The 24,802-nt window shown below is 47.8% G+C and overlaps 1 protein-coding gene across 1 annotated transcript in view; it reads right to left on the reverse strand.

The window, feature by feature from the left end:
* The window catches only part of kiaa1549la (KIAA1549-like a), a 542,422-nt gene that overhangs the window by 321,150 nt on the left and 196,470 nt on the right, over positions 1 to 24,802 (reverse strand). The window contains exons 6-7 of the mRNA XM_070898600.1: positions 9,903 to 10,036; positions 389 to 557 (exon numbers count right to left, since the gene is read on the reverse strand). Of these exons, the coding sequence (XP_070754701.1) occupies positions 389 to 557; positions 9,903 to 10,036 (303 nt within the window). The remainder of the gene's footprint in view (positions 1 to 388; positions 558 to 9,902; positions 10,037 to 24,802) is intronic.

Consider the following 24,802-nt stretch of genomic DNA (forward strand, 5'->3'; position numbering starts at 1 on the left):
AGAGCAGGGGAGTTCTGGCCAATATTTATCCCTCAACCAGAATTTCTAAAAATACCTTATCTTGGCATTATCACAACGCTGTTTGTGGGAGTTTGCTGTGCGCAATATGGCTGCCACGTTTCCTACATTGCAACAGTGGCTACAAGCAAAAGAATTACTTAATTGGTTGTAAAGCACTTTGGGACATCCTGAGGTCGTGAAAGGTGCTATATAAATGCAAGCCCTTTCATTTTTATTGTTGGCTTCTCCTAAATCTACGCCGTCACTCGGGTCGCCCCCCGCCCCCTCGGGAACTATCATTCACCTCCTCCTCCCTCTCCTCGTCTACCTGTTTGTTATGCTGTATGTTAATTACTGAACAGAATGAAGCATGATTGAGGGCACTTACGTTCCGCGAGTATCAGAGGTGGGTAGGCCAGGTAGTATCCCAGTTCAGCAGCTGTCAGATGATGTAAAAGGCTGCTCGATGTTGTACCATTGAGAAGCACGCTCTCATTCCTCACCATGTACACCATCGTGACAGCTGTGGAGCCATCAGTCACGGACGTGTTCAAAATCTAGAGGGAAAGCAATATAAACACGGCATTTAGATGCTTCATCACCTCCAGGCTCCAAAGTGTTTGCTTGCACTCACACGAGTGATATTTACCCTTTAATCAATGTGCAGATTTGAAACAATTCTCACCCTTTAAACAACGCAAACCCCTTAAACAACGCAAACCCCTTTAAACAGCGCAAACCCCTTTAAACAACACAAACCCCTTTAAACCACACAATCCCTTTAAACAACCCAATCCCTTTAAAAGACACAACCCCTTTAAACAACGCAAACCCCTTTAACCACACAACCACTTTAAACGCAAACCCCTTTAAATAACCCAAACCCCTTTAAACTACACAACCCCTTTAAACAATGCATTCTCTTTAAACAATACATACCCTTCAAAGATATGCATGTGCTCTATGAACAACATGTATCCTTTAAACTAAATTTACCCTTGACAACAGATTAACATCCACATAAATAGTATGATTTGCGTCACTGTTAAGTAATTTACATTTGACAGAATAATGCACATCTCTGACACACCAATGAGGCAGTTAAAATGCAGTTAAATTGAACAGGAACGTGACAAGCAAAGTGAAGGACCTCAGACACTGCGTCAATCCAAAACAACTAGGCCTAAAGTACAAGCAGGATCTCATTAAAAAATCTTCCAGCCTCTGTAAAGGTCTTTGCAATGCACGGTTTGTCTCTCCTGGGTTAATAGGTCACCCTCATGCCTGGCTGAGTTAGGAGATTAGGCCCAATTTCTGTAAATAAAACAGGAGCTAATCACAACTCAAAAAAGTTCTGTCTTTACCAGACTGGAGGACACAGTCAGGGTTCTTAAATTATAGGATTTAAATATTCTTTGCACGTTCAAATTAAAAGACATGAGTAAGAACAGTTATTCTGGCTTGTGCACCCTGATTTTAGCATTCTGATACCAAAATCACATTCATAGAATGAGACAAGGAGGTCTTTCAGCCCATCGTGCCCATGCCAGCTCTTTGAAAGAATCCCACTCCACTGTCATTTCCCCGTAGCCTTGCAAATTTCCCCCCTTCGGTAATTTATCCAATTTGAAAATTATTATTGAATCTGCTCCCACCGTCCTGTCAGGCAGCGTGTTCCAGATCACAACTTGCTGCATTTAAAACAACACAATTCTCCTCATCTCCCCCTCTGGTTCTTTTGCCAATTATCTTAAATCTGTGTCATCTGGTTACTGAGTCTTCTCACTGAGAACAGTTTCTCCTTATTGACTCTTACAAAACCCCTCATGATTTTGAAGACCTCTAGTAAATCTCCACTTAACCTTCCCAACCAGGCCAGGAACACAGTGAGCAACCAAAATACACAGGGTATGGAAATTAAAGTTATAAAACCAGAGGCCTTGACAGCCAATGAAGGACCAAATGTAATGGAATTTACTGAAACAGAATTGAACATAAGAACATAAGAAATAGGAGCAGGAGTAGGGCATGCGGCCCCTTGAGCGTGCTCCGACATTCAATACGATCATGGCTGATCTTCGACCTCAACTCCACTTTCCCTCCCTATCCCCACATCCCTTAATTCCCTTAATATCCAACAATGTATCGACCTCAGTCTTGAATATATTCAGCGACTCAGCATCCACAGCCCTCAGGGGTAGAAAATTCCAAATATTCACAACTCTGTGACTGAAGAAGTTTCTCCTCATCTCAGTCCTAAATGGCCGACCCCTTATCCTGAGACTATGACTCCTGGTTCTAGACTCTCCAGCCAGGGGGAAACATCCTCCCTGCATCTACCCTGTTAAACCCCTTAAGAATTTTATACGTTTCAATGAGAATGGATGGATCAGCAAAAGATATCACTAGAAGAACATCCAAGAGTGGTAGGCCTGGTCTGGCCTGGTAATGTAAGCAACGCAAGGTTAGTACATGCCAGCCTTGATATGTAGATGAAAAGAAAGAAAGACTTGCATTTATTTAGCGCCTTTCATGACCACTGGACATCTCAAGGCGCTTTACAGCCAATGAAATACTTTTGAAGTGCAGTCACTGTTGTAATGTAGGCAGCCAATTTGCACACAGCAAGCTCCCACAAACAGCAATGTGATAATGACAAGATCATCTGTTTTTTTTGTTATGTTGATTGAGGGATAAGTACTGGCCCCAGGACACCGGGGATAACTCCCCTGCTCTTCGTCGAAATAGTGCCATGGGATCTTTTACGTCCACCTGAGAGGTCAGGCGGGGCCTCGATTTAACGTCTCATCCGAAAGACGGCATCTCCAACAGTGCAGCACTCTCTCAGCACTGCACTAGAGTGTCATCCTAGATTTTTACGTGCTCAGGTCTCTGGAGTGGGACCTGAATCCATAACCTTCTAACTCAGAGGCGAGTCACAGGCAGTCCCTTTAAATCGAGGAAGACTTGCTTCCACTCTAAAAGTGAGTTCTCAGGTGGCTGTACGGTCCAATACAGGAATTACAGTCTCTGTCACAGGTGGTGGAGGAAAGAGTGGGTGAGGAATCTGATTTGCAACATGCTCCTTCCACTGCCTGCGCTTGTTTTCAGCATGTTCTCGGCGACAAGACTCGAGGTGCTCAGCGCCCTGCTGGATGCTCTTCTTCCACTTATGGCGGTCTTGGGCCAGGGATTCCCAGGTGTCAGTGAGGATGTTGCACTTTATCAAGGAGGCTTTGAGGGTGCCCTTGACTGGGCCACAGCTGACACTGTGATATAAAATATATCCACAGATAAAAATATAAAATGCTATTAAATTATAGTGCAGTTCTGAGGTGGCAAAAGTAGTAAATTCGTAATGGCCAAATTACTGATTGTCAGAGAAAGTGACAGGATTGATGGTGAATTTATTAGACATATAAAGGAGGCTACAATGCATATCTGGGCTGTCATCATGGTGATTTCAATTAGTCAGAAAATTATCTCAACGGAGAAAGGCACGAGCAATAAACTTTACTATGGTAACCATAGGCTGCTTTACATTGCAGAATATGAATCAGAGCATCAAACCTGCAGCCACAGTAAGGAGCCATGCATTTCTGGCTTTAGTGATTGGCATCGTAATCAGGGAGAGTGCTGAGGTCACAAGTGCTGAGATTTACAGGCCACATTTTCTGAGGTTAAGATTGCAGAATGGAGCTTCCCTCCTGACTGAGCACGATGGTGCAGTGGTTATGATCATGGATTAATAATCCAGGAGACCTGGGGCCTGAAATTGGTCCTTTGTGCAGGGCCAGTTAGCACTGCTGGCTGGTGATAACAGTGCGCACGGATGTGGCAACCACACTGAGGCGATCAGATTTGCCCCCGGGGCGAAATGTGGTTTACGACGCGCGCTCAGCGATTAGCGCATCGGCGACCCCTTATCATTGAACGCCGACCCCTTTGCGCCCTTCGGGGGAGAAATTACTCCACGAGACGCGAGGTCGGCCTGGGGCAATGCCGACGACAGCGAGAAGCTGCGATGGCTGTGGCGCCCTTAAAGTGGAGGTGGTCGTGCGGCGGCCGCCATCTTTTTTCTGTCAGGTGACTTTTCAGTCGGCACGACAATGGTGCCCGCAGGTTCAACCTGGCCATCAGCATGTAGACTGGCATCCTCTGTTGGGCGCCAGGCCCGTTGGCCCGGCCGACACCCTCCTGGTAGCTCAGTGAGCGCCACTAAAGAGGCTGCAGAGCTCGCAGCGGCCCTCTCCTTTGGGGGGAAGGAATCCTGCCTTCCATACCCACTCAGGCCTGGCCTATGTGTGACTCCAGTCTCGCATCAACGGGTTTGACTCTTTGCCAAAGCGGCCGAGCAGTGCCACTCAATTGCGTCAAAACGTGATGAATGAAACGTCGGAGAATGCCGAGAGAAGCTGTGCGCCCATCCAAGAGGAAATCCAACCTGGGACAGCAGCAGGAATGTGGAGGGACAGTGAAGGGTTGGTGTAGCGATTTGGGAAACAAAGAAAAGAGAAAGATCAAAGGGCAAGGGAAATCATGATGCTCGGGTCCAGTGCAATGACCAAGCTGTGCATGCAAACGGACACAGAGGGAATTCAGGTTGCACAGGATGCATGGCCAAGGTTGGGATAGATATCTCATGGGAGTAAATAGGAAGGAGACAATAACAGAGGGTCCAAATTTAAAGCCTGTGGTGGGATGAAGTTGACTTAACGTCCTGAGGTCGCGAAAGCGCTTTATAAATGGAAGAATTGCTTTCTTTCTTCTTTCTCATGCCTTCCCAAAGTGGATTACTGCCAACAAAGTGCTTCCGAAATGCAGTCACTGCTATGCTGTAGGAAATATAGCAGCCAATTTGCGCGCAGCAAGCTCCCACGCACAGTGCTGCGAGAACTGACTGGACAATCTGTTTGTAGTGCTGGCTGAGGGATAAATATTGGCCCAGGGTGCGAAGTAGGCCTCAGACCTCGCCGCCAGATAACGTGAAGATCCAAGTCCTAATGAGCTTCGATGCATCAAGCAGCCCCGATTGCATTAGTGGCCCTAATGATTTCATCACCGATCAAACACTGTGGGGCCGAAATTACCGCCCGACCAAAAAGTGGTGCATTCACCGTTTAAAAAAGAAATGTCTCTGTCCCAATCCATGGGGCGGAGAGTCAACCGATATTCAGATCTTGTTTTTTTTTCCCAGTCGGGGAAGAGGTGCCCTTGGATCAGAGCAGCCATTGCTCAGAGTTGTCAGCACCGTGCTGATGATATCACAACATCCCTCCCCTTCAGTTAAACGGGAGGGCCACTGTGAACTCTGCAGAGTTTAGTTCGGCCCACTGGGCCGCCAGGGAGGGTTTCAGCCGGGCCATCCCATTGGCAGCCCGGCCAAACCCGTGACTGCCATTGTCGGGACAACCTAGGAGTCGTCCCGACAATTAAAATAAAATAGCGTCCGCGGCTGTGTGCCCTCCCCTTTAAGGGCGGACGCGGCGCCCAGCCACACACAGCTTCACGCCGGGGAAAGCTGTCGGGGGCACTGAGCGGCAGCCGATCCACTCCCGCGGGGCAATTTCCCACTGGGGTCAGTAAGGGGGACACCCCCGGTCGGTGTGAGGTCGGCGTGTGCCCAACAGGCGGCAGCACGGGTGGCGCGGAAACTCGTTACTACTGCTCCCGGCACGCGGTGAAATTTAGGACAAGTCGGCCCATCCGTCTGCCCTCGGTTGGTAAGGCCTCTCCGCCATGGAGATTAAGGAGAGGGCAATTTCGGCCCCTGTGTGTTCATAAGAACATTAAAACTCGGAGCAGGAGTAGACCCCTCGAGCCTCCTCCGCCATTCAATAAGATGATGGCTGATCTTCTACATCAATTCTTTCCCGCCCAATCCACATATCCCTTGAGTCCCTTAATGTCCAAAAATCTATCGCTCTCAGCCTTGGGGTAGAGAATTCCCAGTATTCACAACCCTCTGAGTGAAGAAATTTCCCCCCATCTCAATCCTAAATGGCCGACCCCCTTCTCCTAATGCTATTCCCCCTAGTTCTAGACTCTTCAGCCCCTCAGCATCTACTCTGTCCCTCTAAGAATTTTATACGTTAGAATGAGATCATCTTTCATTTTTCCAAACATTTCCTATTTAGAAATCTGCTTAAGATAGTTTAGGGGAAAAAAAGAGGCTTGCATTTATATAGCGCCTTTCACGACCACCGGACATCTCAAAGCACTTTACAGCTAATGAATTACTTTTGGAGTGTAGTCACTGTTGTAATGTAGGAAATACGGCAGCCAATTTGCATACAACAAGCCGCCACAAACAACAATGCGATAATGACAAGATAATCTGTTTAATGACTTTGGCTGAGGAATAAATATTGGCCCCGGGACACCTCTTCAAAATAGTGCCGTAGGATCTTTTACATCCTCCCCAGAGGGCAGCAAGGGTCTCGGTTTAATGCCTCCTCTGAAAGACGGCACCTCCGACAGTGCAGTACGCCCTCAGCACTGCACTGGGGTGTCAGCCATAGGATTTGTGCTCAAGTCCCCGGAGTGGGACTTTGAACCCGCAACCTTCAGACCTAAAGGCGAGAGTGCTACCCGCTGAGCGATGGTGACACCTACAGCACCTACCGTCTGCTCAGGCCTGTGAATTGATGACATTAATTCTGCTGTGTAAATGTCACACTTACTGTTTTTTGGAACATACTCCAAAGAATGGAGCAGATAATCTAGAAGGACACAGCACAATAGAGGGCATGGAAGAGCATACAGCCTAGCTGTGCCAGGATGATGTCAGTGACGGGAATCAGTAATTATGAGGTGAGACTTGAGATAGGATTATGCCAGATATACAGCACAGAAATAGGTCATTCTGCCCAACCAGTCCATGCCAGTGTCTATGCTCTACTCGAGCCTCCTCCCAACGTTCCTCATCTAACATCATAATATTGGCCCAGGACACCGGGGGAGAACTTCTCTGCTCTTCTTCAAAATAGTGCCGTGGGATTATTTACATCCACCTCAGAGGGTAGATGGGTCCTCGATTTAACGCTTCATCCGCAAGATGGAACGACTTATTCCTCTGAGCAGTTTGCTTGAATCACACAAGTCAGGCAGCACTAAGGGGCCAATTATATCCTGCAGTGTGACTCACTGGTGGATTTCTCTCAGCAAACTTCATGGGGGCGAAATTGAGCCTTTTTATAGCCCCGTTAGCGCCTCCGGTGGGAGTGGGGGGGATGCGCTAATGGGGTGCAATGCCATTTCGCCCGGGGGAGGGGGGTGCCTCCAGGGAAACTGCCCCTGGCAGTGCCGCGCCCCACCGATAGCGCCCCGGGCCGGTGCACAACTAGCAATGACGTCATCATCGCGCGCACTGACCCCACACCAGCCCGCGCCAACTCCTCTGCACCTCGCGGGAGAAATTCTGCTACCGAGGCACCCACCTTAAAGGGGAGGCTTTTGCGCCCAGGCCATCATTTTTATTTGTCGGCCGACTCTTGTGTCTGCCCGACAATGTGCAGCCCAGCACACCGCTTTGGGTGCTGATCGCGTCCCTGCTGGCCCAGTGGCAGCCACCAAAGGGTCTGCAGAGTGTGCAGCGGCCCTCCCCTTGAAATGAAGGGGAGTGGCATTGTAGCACGTTGGTGCTACGCAGATGCTCCGCGTAGCGTTGGGCTCATGAGATCGGCACTGGACTCAGCGTCATGCAGCCGCCCGAGAGCTCTCCTCCAAGGAAGTGACGTGCCGGTCACAGAGCGGTTCCTCGCGCATGGCCCAATTCCGCATCGGGGGTGGACTTCCAGGTCGGGCGCAGGAAGTCCCAGCCCCGGGAGGTTACCACCCCAATCGGGGCGAGGAGTAATTCCACCCCCTATGTCTTTATGATGTGTGATATCTATATAAGATTTTTTAAAAACAAGAGCTGTGATTAAACCAACTCCCAGTCACGCATCTAATTCATTCCACATGCATCTGCGGTATTAATAAATCTGTCTTAATACCTATTTTTAAAACGATTAAGTTCCCCCTTGTTGACGCAGTCCGTGTTCCGGGGATGTGTAGCAATTCAAGGTAATGCCAGGTACAAAATAACAATGCTGCAATTTGGGATTCAGCAAAGTACAGCTTGCACTGGGGGAGGGAGAGACAAGAGCAAAAGAGAAAGTGGCCAGGATGTAGGTCAAGTTAGAGAGGACGAGCTAAGACGGGAAACTTACGACACTTTGATGAGATTCTATCAGCAAATGATTAAGGGGTGTTTGCTTGTCTTGTGTACCAATCTGTAATACCCATTAAGTAATAATGCAATACAGAGAGTGAGAGAGACAGAGATAGAGAGAGAGTGAGAGACAGACAGACAGAGATAGAGAAAATGAGAGAGGCAGAGATAGAGAGAGAGTGAGAGACAGACAGACAGAGTTAGAGAAAGTGAGAGAAAGTGAGAGAGAGACACAGAGATAGAGAACAGAGAGAACAGAGAGAAAGACAGAGAGAGTCAGAGAGAGAACAGAGACAGACACACAGAGAAAGGCAGAGAGAGAGAAAGAACTGAGACACAAAGAGAAAGATAGAGGGAACAGAGAGACATGCAGAGATAGAGAAACAGAAACAGAGACAGATAGAGAGATAAGCAGAGAAATAGGAATGGAGAGAAACAGAGAGAGATAGAGACAGACAAACAGAGGGAGGTGGAGATAAACAGAGAGACAGAGAGAGATAAAGAGAGAAAAGGAGAAACAACAAGGAAGAGAAACAGAGACCAAGAGAAACAGAGAGAGACCAGTTCATCCACCAGGCTCACAACTGCATGCCTCATCGTACAGAACCTAAATTCAACTGACTGGGGTTTTATTGAGTGTTGTAAACAGCACATGACTGGCTAAGCCACTCACAATGCAACAGCTCGACAACTATTTTAAACATACAATTAACCAAGTGCCCCCTTTGTTAAAGGGGCACAACAAGTAGCAAACCAAATAACTCAAATTAAAATTTGGTTGCCGGGGATGATGATGCACCCTCCTCCGGTGCCCACCTCCCAAGGAAGGATGCGAGCGTACCGGTAGACACCGCGTACTCCATCTCCAGGGACACCTTGGCACGAATGTAGCCTCGGACGGGAGGCAGGCAGTCGGGCTGAATGATCCCCTCGACCGCCCGCTCCCTAGACCGGTTGATGGCCCCCTTGGCCAGGCCCAGGAGCAGTCCCACGAGGAGGCCCTCTGACCTACCCGCTCCCCTCCGCACCGGGAGCGTGGAACTGAAGTACAGCCAGAGCAATAGCTCCACAAGCCTGTGAGCATGCTCACATGTGTATACATTACAATCGCCTTGAAAAATTGCAACATCCCCACCGACATATGGGAATCCCTGGCCCAAGACCGTTCAAAGTGGAGGAGAAGCATCCGGGAAGGGGCCAAACACTTCGAGTCTCTTCGTCAAGAGCATGCGGAAGCCAAGCGCAAACAGCTGAAGGAGCTCACGACAAATCAAGCACCCCACCCACCCGTCCCTCCAACCACCGTCTGCCCCACCTGTGACAGAGACTGTATGTCCCGCATTGGACTCATCAGTCACCTGAGAACTCATGTAGTGTGGAAGCAAGTCATCCTCGACTCCAGGGGACTGCCTAAGAAGATGAACATTACAACCACCACATTCTTAGGGGCATTTATGGATGGCCAATCAATGCCGGCCTTGCCGGTGACGCCGACATCCTATGAATGAATAAAAATGTTATTTCAACACAGCACAGGATACAACACCAATCATTACATCCCACATTTTCTAAACAAAATGCCACCAGTTGACACATCACCTCACAAGCAATGATTTTTTTTGGTGAGCTCCCTTACAAAGGAGGGGAAGTAAATCCGCCTCCCACCACCCCAAAAAAAAGGTTTTACCTGCACGCTTAAGTGACTTTTTAAGTTAGCGGCCCGAGATGCAGCCTCTTCGAATGCTGTCTGCAGTCTCGTCTCCATGGTCTGTACAAAGCTGCAAAACCTGATGATGTCTGTTGTACTCACAAACTGCAGCACTGGGTCAGAAACAACAAGAGAGAGAGATTTACTTACACAATAATCTCCTTACAATGACAAGCTCTGATGAATTTCGTATCAACTGCGTCTCTCGCACATCCGGCACGTATTGTGGAAGGTAAAAAATAATGACTTTTTTAATTAATTTATTCATCCCGGGATAGGGGAGTTGCTGGCAAGGCCACCATTTTAAGGTGGAGCTAGATAGATTTTTGAACGATAAGGGAGTCAAGGGTTATGGGGAGCGGGCAGGGAAGTGGAGTTGAGGACAAGATCAGATCGGTCATAATGTTATTAAATGGCAGAGCAGGCTCGAGGGGCCAAATGGCCGACTCCTGCTCCTAATTCTTATGTTCATTTAGTCCCTATCCCTAATTGCACTTGGGAAGATGTTGGTGAGGGTTAATTCTTGAACCACTGCAGTCCTTGTGGTGAAGGTACACCCACAGTGCTGTTAGGGAGGGAGTTCCAGCATTTTGACCCAGCGAAGATGACGGAACGGCCGATATATTTCCAAGTCAGAATGGTGTGTGACTTGAAGGTGAAATCGGAGGGGAATGTTGAAGTGATGGTGTTCCCATGCACCTGCTGCCCTTGTCCTTCTAGGCGGTAGAGGTCGCGGGTTTGGGAGGTGCTGCCGAAGAAGCCTTGGCGAGTTGCTGCAGTGCATCTTGTAGATGGTACACACTGCAGCCACGGTGCGCCGGGAGTGGAGGGAGTGAGTGTTTAAGGTGGTGGATGGGGAGCCAATCAAGCGGGCTGCTTTGTCCTGGACGGTGTCAAGCTTCTTGAGTGTTGTTGGAGCTGCGCTCATCCAGGTAAGTGGAGTGTATTCCCTCATCATCATAGGCGGTCTCTCGAATGAGGATGACTTGCTTCCACAGCAAAAGGGACGAGTTCACAGGTGTTTCAATGAAGGACCCGATGTTCCAGGCCTGAACTCTAATCGAAGGGTGGAAGATGCCTGTGCGAGAATTTTTTTAACATGTGGTGACCGTTGCACATCAGCCACCACACGAGTTTGACAAAGCTAGGCCTTTATCCAGTGGCAAGTGTTTACCAGGACAACTGGAGACCTTCTCTGCTGCACGGACCAAGGGGTCAAAATGCTGGAACTCCCTCCCTAACAGCACTGTGCACACATCCTCCAACCTGGTTATTCTGTTGATCGTTGCTTTCTCACCAGTGATTGTTGATAGTTTATATATATGTTTGGTAGAGCTTGATTGGTAGTTTTTGTTTGCGTCTTGATCGATACATTCCTTATCTGTACGTTTGTGATTTGTTACTTTGAATGAATATGGAATTTGAGCCAATTGCGTCCAAATGTGCCACAGAAATTTACACATGTGACAAGTGTGACAGCTGAAGTTTGACAGGCAAAAATGTACACTAGATTTTTATCTATGCCAGTGGATCTCTGTGGTGTTACACACAGTAAGCCAGAGGATGTGCTGTTTAATGGAATAGGATCATTATATCATGTAAACCCTACAGGGCTAAAATGTTTAACTGATTTGAGTTAATGCAAAGGTCGATTGCCATTTGGACTGCTAACTTGTTTATGTGAAGGTTGATTGAGAAGGTACAGACTTTCTGGTTTTGGTATGTGCTCCATGGAATAAAAGGGACAGTGGCAGCATGGATACAAAATTGGCTAATGCAGAGAGCAAAATTCACCAGAACCCCCACCCCACCCCCGACCTTGTGTTTGGGCTCATTCGAAAGGAAATTTAATTTGGGACTATCTACCGAAAAGTTTGGAACTCGAAAGTGCTTAATAAAGAAACTACGAACTTTAATAGAATTATGAACTTTTACAAGACAAATTCAAGCCTGTGGGCGGACCTAGGGAACAAAAGAAGCCCACTTGATTATTGGAACTGTCTGGGTGTGAGGACTGAGTTAACCTGTCTGGTAGAATGAGTATTTGGAAATCTTCCTCCACAAGAGACATTACCATCACAGTATCACCCAGAGATAGCTCCCCATCAACATGGGTCTGGACAAACCATTTCAGCATATACATCACAAAGAGGCCCAATCCAGCCTGTATGTGAAAGACGAAGCACAAGAGGACATTGCAATTATCAAACTAATATTTCCATCAGGAAACAGTTTTCGAACATCAACCCACCCAGGACATATCAACTTTAACGAGTCCGACAAAATATTACAAAGAAGAACCAAGCCCGCCAAAATTATACAAAGGATTGTGAACAGATTGGGCAGCAAGATTAGAACATTGAAATCGTATAACTGGCCAATGTTTTCAACAGAGGAAAGAGAGAGGAGTGAGAGAGGAGAGAGAGGGGAGAGATTCTCCAGCCTCAAAGTCTTGAAGTCCTGAAGGAAGGAAGAACATCACCATCTACCATTAACCATCAAAAGGATTGGTAAGCATAGTCCCTGCCTGCCCTGGAGTCTAACCTAGCTAGAATTAGCTATTGGGAGGTGGGAGGTATAATTTTACTGCAACCCCCTTTGAATGTGTAGTGTATGGTACTTTATTAGAGTGATTATAAGTTTGACCTTGTACCTTTCCTTGCATTATTCTTTATTAGAGTGATTGTAAGTTTGGCCGTGTATTTTCTTACTAGAGTAATAAGCCTGTATTACCTTGACTGTAATAAAAACAAAGTTCTTTGCGTCAAACCAGCATCCTCTGCACTTTTGTCACAACCCCCAAATAAATCCAGAGTACAGAACCCATGGGAGGGGGAGCGATTCGAAACTGCTCAAGTTGGTCAGAAGGGAACCTGACTCCCTCATAGAGACCACAAACACCTCCCCACCCCTTACACTAAGTGACAGGAAGCAGTAGTGGTAAGGGTTGTTTCAGACTGGGGGAAGGTACACAGTGGTACCCAAGGGTCGGTACTAGGACCACTGCTTTTCTTGATGCATATTAATGACTTGGATTCGGGTGTACAGGGCACTATTTCAAAATTTGCAGATGACAAAACTTGGAAGTATAGTGAACAGCGAGAAGGATAAAGATAGACTTGAGGAAGACAGACAGGGTGGCAGACACGTGGCAGGTGAAATTTAATGCAGAAAAGGTAGGAAGAACGAGAAGAGGCAATATAAACTGAAGGGTTCTGCCCAATACTCATCCAACAACAGCTTGTATATATATAGCGCCTTTGACGTAGTAGAATGTCCCAAGGCACTTCACAGGAGTATTAGAAGACAAAAAATATCTGACACGAGCCACATAAGGAGAAATTAGGGCAGGTAACCAAAAGCTTGGTCAAATAGGTAGGTTTTAAGGAGCATCTTAAAGGATGAATAAAAGGCGGAGAGGTTTAGGCATGGCATTCCAGAGCTTGGGGCCTGGGCAACAGAGGGCATGGCCACCGATGGTTGAGCAATTATAATCTGGGATGCTCAAGATAGCAGAATTAGAGGAGTGCAGACATCTGGGGGTGGGGGGAGGGGGGTGGTGTTGTGGGCTGAAGGGATATTAGAGATAGGGACAGGCGAGGCCATGGAGAGATGAGTTATCCTTCAATCAACATAACAAAGAAACCAGATTATCTGGTCATTATCACATTGCTGTTTGTGGGAGCTTGCTTTGCGCAAATTGGCTGCTGCATGTCACACATTACAGCAGTGACTACACTCCAAAAGTACTTCATTGGCTGTAAAGCACCTTGAGACATCAGATGGTTGTGAAAGGCACTATATAAATACAAGTCTTTCTTTCTTCTACTTGTTCCTACATTCCCAAGGACAATGGAGCAAAGGCGGGGTTGAGGTGCAGATCAGCTATGATCTAACTGAATGGCGGAGGAGGAAAGAGGGACTGAATGGCCTCCTGCTGTTATGTGGCCACAAGTGCTCTTACTCCCGCTGTGCCCGTGGCTGGTCTCCCACCTCACCGCTTCCCTCCTCAGCCAAGCCCAGCCACCTCACCTTCTGAGCCCGAGCCACGCTCCTCATTCTTATGGCCGGGCTCCAGCTGTAAGATCGGCCACCACCGGCTCTGTTGCAAGTTGATCCGCTTCTCCGGACCAGGCCGCCGGTCGGCCTGTTTCACTCGTGCTGGAACCAGGCTGCTGCTCGGGCTCCTTCACTCGGGCTGGGACCAGGCCACCGATCAGGCTCTTTCACACGGGCTCCGCACCAGGCCGCTGCTCGGGCTCCGGATTCCATCACACTCCTGACTGGTGCCTTGTAGATGGTGGAAAGGCTTTTGGGAGTCAGAAGGTGAGACACTCACCACAGAATACCCAGCCTCTGATCCGCTCTTATAGCCCCAGTATTTATATGGCTGATCCAGTTAAGTTTCTGGTCAATGGTGACCCCTGGATGTTGATGGTCAGGAAATCGGTGATGGTAATACCGTAGAATATCAAGAGGAGGTGGTTAAACTCTCGCTTGTTGGAGATGGTCATTGCCTGGCACTTGTGTGACGCGAATGTTACTTGCCACTTATCAGCCCAAGCCTCAATATCGTCCAGGTCTTGCTGCATGCGGGCATGGACTGCTTCATTATCTGAGCAGATACGAATGGCACTGAACACTGAAATCATCAGCGAACATCCCCACTTCTGAACTTATGATGGAGAGAAGGTCATTGATGAAGCAGCTGAAGATGGTTGGGCCTAGGACACGGCCCTGAGGAACTCCTGTAGCAATGTCCTGGGACTGAGATTGACCTCCAACAACTACAACCATCTTCCTTTGTGCTAGGTATGACTCCAGCCATCGGAGAGTTTTGCCCCTGATTCCCATTGACTTCAGTTTTACGAGGGTTCTTTGATGCTACACTCGGTCAACTGTTACCTTGATGTCAAGGGCAGTCACTCACACTTCACCTCTGGAAATCAGCTCTTTTGTCCATGTTTGGACCAAGGCTGTAATGAGGTCTGGAACCGAGTGGTGCTGACAGAACCCAAACTGAGCATCGGTGAGCAGGTTATTGGTGAGTAAATGCCACTTGATAGAACGTGTCGTCGACAGTACTATCACTTTGCTGATGATTGAGAGTAGACTGATGGGCAGTAATTGGCCGGATCGGATTTGTCTTGCTTTTTGTAGTCAGGACAGACCTGGACAGTTTTCCACATTGTCGGGTAGATACCAGTGTTGTAGCTGTACTGGTGATTGGAGCGTTGGCAGGTACAGCAGGAGCAGCAAGGTCGGGGCGCAGGAGCAGGGTGAGATTGCGATCGGGGCCCAGATAAGGCATGAATTCGGGGCCCAGAAAAGGCGTGGGCCCATGGGCAGTACGGGCCAGCCCATACTGCGATGTGTGTGCGCACTAGATCCGTGCAGAAGAGCTGGTCTCCAGTTATCTTGGTTAACTCTTGCCACTGGACCAAGACCAAGTTCTGTCAGCCCATGTGATGGCTGGTGTGCAACGGCCACCACACGTTAAAAAAATCCACGCACAGGCATCTTCCACCCTTCCATATGCAGTTCGGGACCTGGAATATTAGGTCCTTCATTGAAACACCTGTGAACTCATTGAACACATCCCTTTTTGGCGTGGAAGCAAGTCATCCTCGATTCGAGGGGCCGCCTAAGAAGAAGAAGCTGTACTGGAACAGCTTGGCTAGAGGCGCAGCTAGTTCTGGAACACAAGTCTTCAGCACGACAGCCGGGATGTTGTCGGGGCCCATAGCCTTTGCTTTGTCCAGCACGCTCAGCCGTTTCTTGATATCACGTGGAGTGAATCCAATTGGCTGAAGACTGGCTTCTGTGATGGAGGGGACCTCAGGAGGAAGCCGATCAGGATCATCCACTAAGCACCTGGCTGGAGATGGTTGCAAACGCTTCAGCCTTGTCACTTGCACTCAGATGCTGGCTCCGCCATCATTGAGGATGGGAGTATTCATGGAGCCTCCTCCTCCTGTTAATTGTTTAATTGTCCACCACCATTCACAACTGGATGTGACAGGACTTCAGAGCTTTGATCTGATTCCTTGATTGTGGGATCGCTTAGCTCTGTCTATAGCATGCTGCTTCCGCTGTTTAGCATGCATGTAGTCCTGTGTTGCAGCTTCCCCAGGTTGGTACCTAATTTTTAAGTACGCCTTGTGCTGCTCCTGGCATGCTCTTCTGTACTCCTCATTAACCAAGGTTGGTCCCTTGGCTTGATGGTAATGGTAGAATGAGGGATATGCTGGGCCATGAGGTTACAGAATACACTTGTGGAATACAAGTGAAATGCACTTCTCTAGTGCCTTTCACGACCACCGGACATCCCAAAACACTTCACAGCCAATTAAGTACTTTTGAAGTGTAGGCACTGTTGTAATGTATGAAACGCAGCAGCCAATTTTCACACATCAAGCTCCCACAGACTGCAATGTGATGGTGACCAGATAATCTGTTTTAGTGATGTTGGTTGAGGATAAATATTGGTCCAGGACACCAGGGAGAACTCCCTTGCTCTTCTTCAAAATAATGCTATACGATCTTTTAAGTTCACCTGAGGGAGCAGATAGAGACCTTGGTTGAATGTTTATTCCAAAAGACGGCACCTCCGATAGTGCAGCGCTCCCTCAGTACTGCCCCTCTGACCGTGCAGCACTCCCTCAGTACTGCCCCTCTGACAGTGCAGCACTCCCTCAGTATGCCCATCCGACAGTGCAGCACTCCCTCAGTATGCCCCTCCGACAGTGCAGCACTCCCTCAGTACTGCCCCTCTGACAGTGCAGTACTCCCTCAATATGCCCCTCCAAAAGTGCAGCACTCCCTCAGTACTGCATTGGGAGTGTCAGTGTAGGAGCATAGATTAAAGGCTCTAGTCTCTGGAGTGAAACTTGAACCCACGACTTTCTGACTCAGAATATGGCCAGAGGTGTGCTTCCAGTGTCATATTGGACATTTTGACTGCGTACACGTTGGATGCTTTGGCGTCCATTTGAGCTGCGGCAGCTAATTTCTATGCATGAGTGTCTGGAATGCAATAATATGCCAAATGCATTTTCATCCAGCGCTTTTTACTGAGAGCTCACCTTTCTACGGTTATTCACAAAGACATCATAGTGAAATCTGAATTTGCCCAAAGGCTTTGTTTGACCATTCGAGTTTCTTTTCAGGTTGTTTATATTTATCAAAAAATGTAAAAAGCTGAAATTTGAGTGTCTCACTGCAGTCATAGAAGATTAGAATAGTGGCATATCTTTTTGGTTTGCCAGTGTCAGCTGTGGCTCAGTGGGTAGCACTCTTGTCTCTGAGTCCGAAGGTTTTGGGTTCAAGTCCCAGTCCAAACACTTGATCTAAGCTGACACTCCCAGTACAGTGCTGAGGGAGTACTGCACAGTTGGAGGTGCTGTCTTTCAGATGAGATGTTAAATCTGCTCTCAGGTGGATGTAAAAACTCCTATGGCACTATTTCAAACAAGAGCAGGAAAGTACTCTGGGACATCCTGAGGTCATGAAAGGCACTGTATAAATGCAAGTTATTTCATTTTGTTTCTTACTGGCACCAGCACACTTCAATTGTTCCAAATTCAATCCGAACCGAAATAATTTCAGTGCCATTCCAAAATAATGAGAATTTATTTTCTTCACATTCCGTCAGTCGCAGAATGACAAATCCAGATGTATTTCCATTACTGATATGTCACTTAATTCTCTCCCTATTTTACCCTGAAGGATAAAATGCTTCAAAGTTTTTAGAACAGTCTGGAACATTCAAACTAGGTCAAGTTTGACTGGCACGCTTCCCACATTACAACACTGACTTCACTTCAAAACGTACCTCATTGGCTGTAAAGCCCTATGGGACATCCTAAGGTCATGAAAAGCGATTGTGTAAATGTGCATTTTTTTATTTTTTTTACGCACTGTGAACTGCAGTCATGCCAAAGCCAAAGTCGTGACATTAAGGGCGTGTGTACTGTCTGAGAGCAAGAGCTGCAATTGAGCTTTCAGACAGGCAGAGCCCTGATCTGGAAGCAGGCAACAACACTCAATAAAACCCCAGCCAGTTGGGTTCGGGGGATCCACGATGAGGTATGCAGTTGTGAGCCTGGTGGATAAACTGGTAATACAGTAGTGGGGAAGTGCTGCCCCTGCTTTTGGATGAGAATTTAAACCGAGGCACTGTCTGTTTATAGAATCATAGAAATTTACAGCACAAAAGAAGGCCATTCGGCCCATCTTATCCGTGCAGGCTGTGAAAGAGCTATCCAGCCTAATCCCACTTTCCAGCTCTTGGTCCATGACCTTGTCGGTAACAACAATTCAAACACACATCCAAGTACTTTTTAAATGCAATGAGAGTTTCTGCCTCTACCACCCTTTCAGGCAGTGAGTTCCAGACCCGCACCACCCTCTGCTCTCTCAGGTGGGCGTAAAAGATCCCAGCACACTATTACGAAGAAGAGCAGGGGAGCTCTCCCCAGTGGATGACATTAAAATCCTGTAGAAAGGGTTTCAGTAATATTGAAACAATTCACCTTCTGGTCATTGGCGGGAATTTTAACCTAAAAAAAAAGTGTGGGGGTAGTTTAATTGTTAAAAATCGGATTCCCGACCTGAACCCGTCTCCAACCCACCACTTGGGAAGCAGGATGGGGTCAGGCAGCCAACACGTTCCCAGGAGGCGGGACATCAATTAAACTATTTTGAATTTAAATGCATGTGGACGGTGTTATGTATGCACCTGGGGGGAATGCTCACAGGTTTGCAGAGCTGTTGAGCAGAAGGCCTCCTCGTAGGACTGCTCCTAGGCATGGCCAAGGGGGCCATCAACCGGTCCAGGCAGCGGGCGGTCGAGGGGCTCGTTCAGCCCGACTGACTGCCTCTCTTCCTCAGTTACATCCGAGCCAGGGTGTCCCTGGAGATAGAGCACGCGGTGTCCACCGGTACGCTCGCGGCCTTCCGCAAGAGGTGGGCGCCGGAGGGACTAGAGTGCATCATCACCCCCGGCAACCAAATTTTAATTTGAATTAAGTTTACTGTCAAAAGTTCATTTGTTTATTGTGTCAGATTTAGTGCCCTCCCCCTTTAATTAGGGGGTACTTGTATAATTTGTGTTTTTGGTGCCCTCAAAAAAAACAGAACAAGGGGGCACTTGATTGAAAATTTCTGGAGTGTGACGCCCCCCTTTAACCAGGGGGCACTTGATTATTGTTTTTACAAAAATAGTTGTAGAGCTTTTGAGTTGTGATTGGCTTAGCCAGTCACGTGATGTTCACAAATCTCAATAAAACTCCAGTCAGTTGGGTTTGGGGGATCCATGATGAGATATGCAGTTGTGAGCCTAGTGGATAAACTGGTAATGTGCAGTGTGATTGTTAAAACTTTTACTAATAAACCAATTAGTTCTTAATAGCAATGTGTTGCTATGATTTCTTAAGCAAAGAACCCATGAAGCAAATACATTACAGACAGGTTTTACACAATTCGAAAAATCCAGCAGTTAAAGCAAGGTGGGGACTGCTGGATCCAGGAGCTAAGTGCCTTTATAGCTGGCTCCTGGATCCACAATTGGAGAGCCCCTCACGAAGCCTCCGATCACCCTGCAGGAATCCCACCCGCCCCTGCACCCACCGATGATGCTGAGGCCGGCCACAATCTTCCCTCCACCCACTCCAATCATCGGCCCCGATCCTCTCTCCTCCCCACCTTCCATCATGTGCACCGATCCCCTCCCGATTCTTTCAATGGCCTGGCCCGATCCAATCCCCGATCCCTCCCTCCCTCCCTTCACTGTGCGGCCTGGTGCCGTGGGCCTACTTGCCCGCAGCCAACCAGCCTTTCAATCTGGCTGGCTGCGGGTGGGAAACCGAGGCCTCGTTTGTAATTCAGGCCTGACCGTTAAAGTTGGCAGAGCCCGACCGTTTCAGAGCCCGTCCTCCTTAAAGGCCAGCCCATTACCTCACATTTTTGTGGGATCTTGCTCTGCATAAATTGGCTGCCACGTTTCCTACATTATCACAGTGACGATACTTCAAAAGCACTTTATTGGCTGCAAAGCGCTTTGGGACATCCTGACGCCATGAACGGCGCTACAGAAATGCAAATCTTTCTTCATCCAAACTTCAGATTTGAACTGATAGTTTCTCAATGTGCAGTGGAAATACACCCCGGGTTCTGGCAGCACACATGCCTTTGTGTCAGCGAAGGTTCAGACAGGACTGTGGTGTAGGCCAATGGCTCACGATGGCATGTACAGCTTAGACATCACCTCATGAGGTGTGTCTCAAACCCTCCGGCCGCAATTTCTGCACACAAACGCAACATTCATCTGATGGGGGTTTAGTTGATCAGCTGGGTGAGGCATGACAACAACAACTTGCATCTACATAGCGCCTTTAACATTGCGAAACGTCCCAAGGTACTTCACGGAAGCATTATGAATAAAAACATTGTTGACACTGAGGCACATATTGGGGCAGAAGATCAAAAGTTTGGTCAAAGAGGTAGGTTTTAAGGAGCGTATTAAAGAAGGAGAGAGAGAGAGAGAGAGGCGGAGAGGTTTAGGGAGGGAGTTCCAGAGCTTGTGGCCTAGGCAACAGAAGGTAAGGCCGCCAATGGTGGGATGATTAAAATCAGGGATTGCAAGAGGCCAGGATTGGAGGAGCGCAGAGATCTCGGGGGGTTTGTAGGAGTTGGAGGATAGTGAGGGACGAGACATAGAGGGAATTGAAAGCAAGGATGAGAATTTTAAAATTGAGGCCCTCTCTGCAAACAATGCCACGTTCTCATGGTAGATCAAGAATCAAGTCTCGTACATGTCAAGTCTCAGAACTTAGGAGACCACAACTGAACCTGCATCTCCACCTCAGGAAAGGTGTGGGGGCGGGGGCAGATGCGACAGCACATTACTCTAATCCTATTGGGCAGACACATCTCCTTGTCAACTGAACAAGGGAACAGCACGAGTAAAAGAGTTAGTAACTGATTCATTCACTTTCCCAGTTGAAGGCTGATACTTAGAGGTGGCTACTGATTAGCATGTGTGCCATTTCCATAAATTTATTGGTTTTCCTTGACAAGCCAACCTGCTCAGTAATTAGACGTGATGCTTGCTCTTTTATCATTGCTAATGTCATTAGCAGTGGTTAGCACTGGCTTCTAGTGTAAACTCATTATCTGCCAGATCTCAAAACTGTCTTCCTCGGTGTGCCCTTTCCACCTACACCCTTCATGCTTTACTAACCCAAACATTGAACTCTTCTCTCTTCTTGCCAACCTTGCTGGGGGCCCGCACTGTGACCCTTCACCTCGGCTTCTCAATAAAATGAATGGACTCACTCTCAATGTCCCCCGTACAGGGGTGGATTAACCATGGGGTGGATGGGGCTGCAGCCCCAGGCCCACCAAATAAATATAGAAAACAAAATGTAAGGTCTCCCAAATAGGCTGAATAGAATAGACAAGAAGAGAGGGAAAACAAGACCGAGGAAAATAGATTCACTTGTTTATACCTATATACAGAAGTACCGATATACACTAATGTACCTACATACAAAAGTACCTATATACATTAATGTTCCTACATACAAAAGTACCTATATACACTAATGTACCTATATACAAAAGTACCTATATACATTAATGTACCTACATACAAAAGTACCTTTATACACTAATGTACCTACATACAAAAGTACCTATATACACTAATGTACCCATATACAGAAGTACCTATATACACTATAGGGAACAGAATATGTACTAGCTTGTTTTATTTTACACGTTATTGAGAAAAATTTGTATATATGTTTAGAAATCGAGTATTGCACTGTTAACAAAACCAGAATATATACCTATTTGATACAGAATATATGCTTTCATTGTTGGATATAGTGGCCTATGTTTTCAGACTCAGAATCAGAATCAGAATCATATACGTAATATAATGAACATGAACAAACAGAACTATCGGCCCATTTGGATCAATTTCCCCCAGGCCTATCAGGCCCTTAATCCGGCCCTGCCCTTGTAAACCACCTGCGCCCCCCCCCCCCAATGCGTGGCCCATTCAAATGATTACATGTGTGCGGCAGCTATACAGTACAAGCCGGTGAGCGGCCTGGGTGGGACCTTGCAGCTGACTGGTAATGTTGCTCATTCTATGTTTGGCCATTGACCACAGCCAACGGGTGAGGTGAGTGTGACTGCCCTTGATATCAAGGCAACATTTGACCGAGTGTGGCATCAAGGAGCCCTAGTAAAACTGAAGTCAATGGGAATCAGGGGGAAAACTCTTATCTGGCTGGAGTCATACCCAACACAAAGAAAGATGTTTGTGGTAATACTCACGCCACACAAGTGCCAGGCAATGACCATCTCCAACGAGTGAGATTCTAAACACCTGCACTTGATGTTCAACGGTATTACCATCGCCAAGTACCCCACCATCAACATCCTGGGGGGTTCACCATTAATCAGAAACTTAACTGGATCAGCCACATAAATACTGTGGCTACAAGAGCGGGTCAAAGGCGACTGTCTCACTTCCTGACTCCTCAAGGCCTTTCCAACATCTTCAAGGCACAAGCCAGGTGTGCGATGGAATACTCTCCACTTGCCTGGATGAGTGCAGCTCCAACAACACTCAAGAAGCTTGACACCATCCAGGACAAAGCAGCCCACTTGATTGGCACCCCATCCACCACTTTCAACATTCACTCCCTCCACACCGTGACTGCAGTGTGTACCATCTACAAGATGCACTGCAGCAACTCGCCAAGATTTCTTCGGCAGCACCTCCCAATCCCACGAACTCTACCACCTAGAAGGACAAGGGCAGCAGGCGCATGGGAACACCATCACCTGCAAGTTCCCCTCCAAGTCACACACATCTTGACTTGGAAGTACATCGCTGTTCCTTCATCGTCGCTAGATCAAAATCCTGGAACTCCCTCCCTAACAGCACTGTGGGAGCACCTTCACCACACGGATTGTAGCGGTTCAAGAAGGCGGCTCATCACCACCTTCTCAAGGGCAATTAGGGATGGGCAATAAATGCTGGTCTTGCCGGCGATGCCCACATCCCAGAACAAATAAATTAAAACAAACTAAGTCCAAGGTTGGTAGCTCAGTGCCTGGCTGAATGACAATGGCCAAGAATGCTAAAAGGTGGAATTTTCGGTCTGTGCTGAATTAGGTACAATTAGTCCCAGCGCCCTGATTAGAGAAGGATTGGAAAAAACATAGCCAGGGTTCCCACCCCGGATCACTATCGGAGACCCCTGTTGGAATTATTGATGAGGCTAGGATCTGGTACGAATAGGATTGGGTCAGGCATGAATCGGATCAGGCTCGACTGTAAGGATTCCAGCCCCCCTGCACTGCCGCCCCCCCCACCCCCCCTCCAACTTTGGCCACTTGGGCAGCCCTCATGGAAGACATCGAAGGGGATGAATTTCCATGGAGGTTCTTCCACTCAGCAACTGTCCTACATTCCATCAGTGACTACATTTCGCAAGAAAGACATGCATTTATATAGCATCTTTCATGACCTCAGGACATCCCAAAGTGCTTTACAACCAATGAAGTACTTTTGGAGTGTAGTCACTGTTGTAATGTAGGAAATGCGGTGGCTGATTTGTGCACAGCAAGCTCCCACAAAGAACAAAGTGTTAATGACCAACTAATCTGTTTTTTTAGTAATACTGTTTGAGGAATAAATATTTGACAGGACACCTCATCTGCTCTTCTTCAAACAGTGCCATGGGATCTTTTATATCCACCCGAGAGATCAGACGGAGCCTCCGTTAACATCTCATTTGAAAAACAGCACCTCCAACAGTGAAGATTAGAATTTTGTGTTCAAGTCCCTGGAGTTGGACTTGAACCCACAACCTTGTGACTCAAGCAAGAGAGAATGCTACCCACTGAGCCACGGCAACTACCTCACTGGCTGCAAAGCGCCAAAAGGTCAGTTCAGATGAAAGGTCATCGACCTGAAACGTTAACTCTGTTTCCCTCTCTCTCCACAGACACTGTCTGGGCCAACTGAGCGTTTTCCAGCATTATCTCTTTTTATTTCAGATTTCCAGCATCCGCTGTGTTTTGCTGTTGTTTTATAATATCATCATCATCATAGGCAATCCCTTGAAATGAGGATGACTTGCTTCCACGCCAAAAAAAAAGGATGAGTTCACAGGTGTTTCGAATGAAGAACCCGAACTACATCCTCGAGGGTGGAAGATACCTGTGCGTGGATTTTTTTAATGTGTGGTGGCCGTTGCACACCAGCCACCACACGGGCTTGACAGAGCACGGTCTTGGTCCAGTGGCAAGGATTACCCAGGACAACTGGAGACCTGCTCTGCTGCACGGACCTAGTGCGCACACATATCGCAGTGTGGGCTGACCCGTGCTGGCCCTGGGCAACTGGCCCCGAACTCACGCCTCTCCTGGGCCCCGATCACATCCCTCCACAGTCTCTCACAGCTCCTTCGCCCCTCTTGCCGCTCCTGCTGTATCTGCCCATGCTCCAATCACCGACCTGGACCTTGCTGACATTGCCCTCCTGCACCAGCTCACTCTGTACCTTGTAGTGCCATGCCGCACGCCTCTCCTTTTATGGCCCCGGCCTGCCGCTGATGGGTTTCTCGCAGGTCGGGGCCTCCACATAAATAATAAGATACAATAAATGTCTCAGTGGCAGCACCTCTGAATCAAAAGGTTGTGTGTTCAAGATCCACTCCAGCGAGCAATCTAGGCTGACATTTTGTGCAGTGCCGAGGGAATCCGACACAGTCAGAGATACTGTCCTTCAGATACTGTCCTGTCCTTCAAACCATGGCCCCATTTGCCCTGAGCAGCTGAACATTAATGGTCCC

Source organism: Pristiophorus japonicus, chromosome 14 (genome assembly GCF_044704955.1).
Source record: "Pristiophorus japonicus isolate sPriJap1 chromosome 14, sPriJap1.hap1, whole genome shotgun sequence".
NCBI lineage: Eukaryota > Metazoa > Chordata > Chondrichthyes > Pristiophoridae > Pristiophorus > Pristiophorus japonicus.